At 36.2% G+C, this 7,151-nt stretch overlaps 1 protein-coding gene across 1 annotated transcript in view; it reads left to right on the plus strand.

Moving 5' to 3' along the window:
• The first annotated feature begins 1,785 nt into the window (after positions 1-1,785).
• The window catches only part of SEMA3C (semaphorin 3C), a 175,345-nt gene continuing 169,979 nt past the window's right edge, over positions 1,786-7,151 (plus strand). The window contains exons 1-2 of the mRNA XM_015080670.3: positions 1,786-2,094; positions 4,148-4,288. Coding sequence (XP_014936156.1) covers positions 4,186-4,288 — 103 coding nt within the window. The 5' untranslated portion in view covers positions 1,786-2,094; positions 4,148-4,185. The remainder of the gene's footprint in view (positions 2,095-4,147; positions 4,289-7,151) is intronic.

Below are 7,151 nucleotides of genomic sequence, written 5' to 3' on the forward strand. Positions count from 1 at the left end.
AAACTTCCTTGTAAAAACAGCATTTGACATGCATTCCACTTTGCATTTCTTTATCTTGGTTCCCTGGAACTTAAAGGTAAAATGTATAAATATATTCTACCTTACATCGATTTACAAATTAATCAGTGTCTTGTGGCTACACATTTCCAAATTAACAAATATATACTTTGTGTGAAGGTTCACAGCAATCTTCTCTAATGATTTCTTCTTCTCCTTCCTTAATTTATGACTCAGACATCACTGTCAAGATAATAGCGCTCGGTATATGGTGTCTTAATCAGTTTTAGAAGTACTTCAGATAAATGCGCTTGGTGCTTATTCATGTTTGCATCTGCCTTTTAAAACTGTCAGATGTTTGGTGGATGAAATTCATTACTAAAACTTATGTTAAGGAGCTGCTCATATTTTTATTTCACTAATCATCACAAAAACAGTTCAACTGTGTTAAACTTTTAAACACCCCATCCATTGAATCAGTAATTTCCTTCATAAACATAGACATTTGATAATATTTGTCCTGGAATATAATTTTGAACTTCTAAACTTACATTCTTTTGAACTCTTAAAATTGCATTTGATGTCATCCCTTCATAGCTCATCTATACAGAGTTAGGCATGTTTATGTCGACAGGACATGCATGACAGGTGGTGCTTAGACACACGGAAGAAACGCCTTAATCACCTGTTCAGTTCCTCTTACCTGAGATTTAATTCGACTGTCCCACACCAGCAATGATTTTTCACCCCCAGAAGTATTTTCTGTGATACAATTTTTAAGAATTTAGTGATCTTCTTTATTTCATAAATGAAAATATATATATATATATATATATATATATATATATATATATATATATATAAAGAACAAGTTGGAGAAATCCTATTCCATATTTTCTACATACAGTGACATCTGTGGGCTGCTGTAGCCCAAAGTGGTTTTTAAACAAGTACCTGCTCATTTTATGGGGGTCAAAGCTCATTTCTACCGCTGTTCAACTATGTAGTCCGTTGTGGTCCGTAGAAATAATTTTCACTTACACATTAAAGCCAGTTCCAGACTGTAGCCAGTTTTCCTGAAAGTAGTGCCGGAAATATACCTTTGAGTTTGTAAACTGTTCTCTTGGCATGGTTCAGAACAGCCTTCTTCCACAAAATTGTTAAGGAATTTCTTGTAATTATGTTTTGAGGGAACATCTATCCAGGAGGGAAGAGTACTGGACAGGAGTCAATGTGGAGAGGTCAACAGAATTACTGCCTTAGGGATATTAAGGAAACGCAATGGGAAACAATACCCATTAAAAGGATAAACTGCGACGAGATAGTTGGTTTATCTCTACCGGTTTTAGAAAATCAGCAGGAAAAGGATAACACCCGTGCCCTTTTAAAAACGCATCTCTTTGCCTTAAAAGGATGCAGTGATCCTTTTCTGGCAAGAAAGCTGCTTTGCACTTTGATATTTATGGCTAAGCAAATCCTGTATGCCTTCCAAGAGCTGCCAGTAACAAACCAAAGCTTTAGAGCGCACCCTGTGAGCTGCTCACTCCGCCGCGGACCGCGAGAGGAGCGGACTCGGGCAGCTGGACCTCTAGCCTGCAGCGACGCATTCCTGCGTCTCCCGGCAGCGGGTCCCGGGCTGGGCCCCGCCCCGCCCTGCCGGCCGCTCGCCCGCCGACCGCCCTCGCGGCTCCCTGCCACCCTCTCGCGGGCGCGCTCTGGGTGGGGCCTCGCGGCGGCGGAGATGCGGCGGGTGTGCTGGGCGGGTGAGGCTAGCCGGCTGGGCGGCGCGCCCGGGCAGCCCGAGCCGCGCGCCGCGTCGCTGTAATCGGACACCCGAGCGCTCGCCCCCGGTGCCCGGCCACTTTCCATTCACTCCGAGGTGCTTGATTGAGCGACGCGGAGTCGAGCTCCCGGTGCCGCGGCACTGCTACGCTGAGGATTCCTTTACAAAGAAACTCAGACGACCGGGAAGAAAGAATTTCACCGCTGGGACGCTCTAGAAATTAAGGTCTTCTGGGAAAAAGACTAGAGAGGCACTCGCGGAGTCACACCGGTAGCAAATTGATGTCTTTTCCGTGCTGATCTCTTCCCATCTCGGTAAGCTGGGTTCCTTATTTTCAGCATTACACATTTAGCAAAATACCAAACATAACTTTTGGTTCTGCGTATCGACTTTTTACACATCGGTGTGCTTGAGTCTGGACATTTTCTAAAGAGCACATGCAGTTTGTCAGGGAAGTGTTTCCCTTGCTGAGAGCCCTGCTTGAGTTTTCTTGAGATTATGACACCTGCGGAGAGTTTAAAGTGGAGTATTTCCGTGCCTTCTGATGTAGAACTGCTCGAGAGGACATAAAAGATTCCTTTTCTTACATGTTGTTAGTGTTCCATCAGAAGTGAAAACAACAAACAGCATGTCTAAGTGAGTTAAAGGGAAGTTATATGGGGGGAGGGGGGACGGGCACGTGTAAGACACTTGGCTTTCAGTCACTTCTCATCGCTAGGTAGACTTGAAATCACATTACTCTGTATACTTACTTCATTTGACCTGTCATTCATCTCCACTATTATTCTTCTCAATTTTTAGCACATGTCGCTTTTGGTGAGACATGTCAGATAAGACACTGATAATAGCAATACGTAAAAATGTGTAATTATCTGCCTGCTTAATGAAGTGAGGAAGGTTAGGCATATTTATAGCTTTTTTTTTTTTTTTGGGTTAATTATAAAGTCAACAAAACCAGGGAGCAAATCATTAAGGGAAAGTTATCCTATAAAATCAGTTTTCTTCTAAGTTAATTTAGGGATGACAAGGTGAAGAGGTTGTGGAAGCAGGAAGAAACTGTTTCGTTTGAAAATTACCAGTACAAACATCTCTAAGGTTTCCTCCCATCTGTGTGGCAAAAGAGGCAGACAGTTTTGTTTCTAAGTCTTATGACATATGTACCACCTAGGAAATCCACTGTTTAAAATGTTTCAGTTGTTCAACATGGCGTGTTTAGTTTAATTGTTTAATATAATACTTTTTTTCTTCTGTATTAGTGAAGTAGTCTTTTCAATTTTTAGTGACATTTCTTTCTTAAATAAAATAGTGTTAAGATTTTAATGTAAATAACCATATAATACTGAAGATTAGCATTGTTGTAACCTGTAAAACATTTCTAGATTAAACTCTGTCATTTTATTGTATAATTATATTAGACTCAAAATGACAGGATTTCTTTCATGGTCCTGAGTTTGTTTTGCATATTGTGGCCACTAGAGCTGCTGTAGATAGATCTCTAGTTACCCATTACCTGATCTTCCTTAGTATTCAGACATTAGTTAATAGCATGTATCAATTTTATAGCTACAGTTTCAAAAGGTAATGCTTCTGTCTCTGATTTATCTTTTGGAATTTTGACAGCTTGCTTTCTGGTTGATTTATTTTAAATATGCATTGAGGGATACATGGTTCAGTGGATTGCTCACCACTAAGTCATTGGTTTGAACTTGGCACTAGTCCATGGTTACCTCATCTGCATCATTTAACAGCTGCATGGTCATCTGTATAAATTGGCAGATAACTAATTTGAGTGATTTCAGTGGTCAGGGATTGAACACACATAGATTTATGTGTAGAAACATTTCAGAGATATTACTCCAAAAGAGCTAATGAGGGTGGAAGCAAGTGGGTATACATGATTTTTCATGTGACTTTTTCTTGCTACTACAATATTTATGGTAGAAAGACAAGTTTTCATCTGATACCCACTGGTACCATTCTCAAGTCTTTTCAATGTTATGTGATTATTAGATCAAGTTTAAATATGGAGTTTCCTTTGGGAATCAATACCTTTTTCCTAGCTGCTTTGTTCTGCTTTAAGATTAGCGTTATTTCCTGGAAAGTCTTTTTGCAAAGACTTCCAGACATAAATGAATTAAATCCAACTTTTCACATTGAAGCAACAAAGTCAGAGCACCTCCTACTGTTTGCATGACTGTAAAAGTTCAGATATATCTTTTGTGAATAAGGTGCTCTGTCTAGATCACTAGTTATGTGTGTGTGTGTGTGCACGCACACACACACACACACACACACGCACACACACGTACGTGTATGCTCCTAAAATGTGAAATGAAATATAACAAACTTGTTACCTCTCTTTTAAAGGTATTTTCTCTTGGATATTAATTTGCAAATCTGAAGAAATGGCAGTCCAGGCAATTTTCGTGTTGGTTGGAGTATTTGTTTGTTCTATCAGTGTAAAAGGATCGTCTCAGCCCCAAGCAAGAGTTTATTTAACATTTGATGGTAAGATAAATACTCTGGAAAAATGTTATTTGAAGTCTTTTTAAAAATTTCACATCCAGATTCAAACATTAATAATAAAACACAGTAAAATATTATTGAATGTTGATTAATTTTAAAAATATTTACTGGGCTGCTTTTTGGAGGACATGGCTATTTTAAATTATGTGTTCATAGGCAAAAGCTCTCTACTACATGTGTTTATGAAAATGCTTGAAGTATATTCTACCCTTTTTGAAGTTTCTTCCTAATAGTCACCTGGTGTTTGAGAAACACCCTCAGTGTGCTAATGCTCATCAGCAGAGAAGTCTATGCAAGTTTAATTACTTAAAATTTTTCTTCATAAGTTTTGGTCTTGGCCTCCAAACTTGTTTCTCCATATGTTGTTCTAATGGTGTTTTTTTTCCATTTCCAAAAGGCATTCCTGAGGTTGGCAAAATCTCCTAATTAATTGAAAAGGATCTAAAAGAATAGTTGGAAATATGTTTTTGACTGCTGTTGTGTACAAATGTTTTCTTCAGAAGTTTGGGAAAATTGGCGTGATTTCAAATTTGCACAAATGTAGAAGGTGTAAGATCCTCTGAGGAAATGGTTTGCCAAATGTATCCATGAGCTTTGATGTATATAGTTCAAACAACTTACAGATGGATGATTTTGGTCAGTCACATAACCCATACTAATTGGACGTATGGGATAAGAAATAGATCAGGAAGATCATCTCGCCAATAAGGGTTATTTATATTTTTATTACTTCTTTCAACTTAAGTTCTTCATAAGCATTGGTGTCATTGAGCATATTTTATTTTACTTGAGAAACAGTATACTCTCAGAACTTTCTATAGCAGTGTCTTTGAAACACTCTATTATCTTGAATTTCAAACAGCAGTATGACTGACACTTATCAGTCACATGGATATCTTATTTTTTTTTCTTTCCTTCTTAAGTCACTAAGGGCTTTCCCCAAGGTTATGATAAGCACTGAAAGAGCTTTATTTAGAACTTAGAGTGTGTGACCTTCTAATTGCTTCTTTAGCTTCTAAGCCAGTCATTCCACTAAAAACCCATGGCTGTCCAGTTAAGTTATGAAGAAAGGGAAAACAGACCCTTTGAAGTCTTTTTTTTTTTTTGATTACTGTAACATCTTATAGTCTAGTTATACCTTTTCTTCCAAGTTGAGAACTATGAAATATCTAATCAAATGAAAAATAAAGGCATTAGGGTGTAGTGCAATTTCTCTTTTCTATATGTCTCCCAATATGTAGAAAGATGGAGTGGTCCCACAGGTTAGTTATCTGAACCTGTTCTCTCTAATACATCAAAACTGACCAAACTTTTTTTTTAACCCAAACTTAACCCAAAATTTGTAAACTGTAAAAGCATGTGTATCACCAGAGATAATCCATCAAGTTCATATTTGAAAGACTTTACAGTTTATCTTTTACAGAAGAAATTAATTAGTGTAATCTTTTAAAACCAAACTAATACTAAGTAGGACAGTAACTACTATATATAAAGTGACTAGAAGTTGTGATGGGATTTTTAAAATACTCCATGTCTAATATTTTAAATGCTCTCAAAGTCAAAACAGATTCTTGCAGAATGAGACTTACCTTAATTTATAGCATATGTAGAGTACAACATGATGAGATAAGCTTTTGATCTGAGATTTCTACCAATTCCTGATATTTTGTTTTTCTGAAGAGTCATGCTAGGAAATAATCAGAGATACAGAGTATCACTTTATTTGTATTAAAGATATATATCAACGGGGAGAACAAATAATGAAACTCCATAATTTCTAAATTAATACAAAAAACTCCTGAAGAGAACTATATTTTAGACATATTATCATAGGAAAAATACTTTGGACAAAAAAAATTGTTAAAAGGTATAAATTGTAATCAGCTCATCATCCTCTTCTTAATAGATTAGACAGTGTACCTGTTTCAGTGTACCTTTTCCAAATTTCTTATTATTTAAAGTTTCCCATTTTATTACAACTTTTCTGTATATCACAATAAGTTGCTAAATTTCTTCCAAAATGGTTTACTCTTTACATCAAAATATAGAACTTTGTAAGGGTTGACACATATATGAACATATATTAATTAAAATACATATGGTGTATGCTTTTATTTATTTCAAAATTTCTATCACTATTTTTCAGCCAAATATTATGAGTTGGAAGATGATTCTGAGGAAATTCAAATAACATAGATTATATCATCTGTGTCTTTATATTCTCAGAATTTCCTTGCCTCCTGACTCTTTTGTCTTGAATTATTTTCCTTCACCATTACTTGGTCTTCTGCCAGTCTCTTTCTGGATGGAACTTTAGAAGAATCCTCTCAGTCTTGCCTTACAGTCCAGTTAACAAAGTCAATTTTAAAATGTGTGAAATGAGATCTCTTCTTACATCCAAGTTTTATCCCTTCTTGTAGTAGAATGATGCAGTGATAACATTTGGGAAACATTGATTTACACATTTGCCTTCCCTATTGATCTAGTGGAAGGTCAACCAGATGGTCATCAGTCCTGTGGGAGAATGTATTTCAGATGTTATTAATTAGTTACATTTGTACAAACTAAATCTTGCATGTTAAAAAAACTGTGGTTCCTATTAGATATTACATTTTATAATTGTTATCATTCTAATTTTATGCCAAATAGCTTTTCAAATAAATATAAAGTTCATGAAATACCTTTTGATTAAGTTGAATTTTTGTTTAAAAAAATCTGATGGTTTAACAGATTCACATTTCATAGCATTATTGTCATTGTAATTTTTTTCTCAGAAAATCTTTGGAATCTATAAGGGTCATAAGATAAGTCAAGGCTACATATATTCAATAGACAAATTTGTTTT

Source organism: Acinonyx jubatus, chromosome A2 (genome assembly GCF_027475565.1).
Source record: "Acinonyx jubatus isolate Ajub_Pintada_27869175 chromosome A2, VMU_Ajub_asm_v1.0, whole genome shotgun sequence".
NCBI classification, from domain to species: Eukaryota; Metazoa; Chordata; class Mammalia; order Carnivora; family Felidae; genus Acinonyx; species Acinonyx jubatus.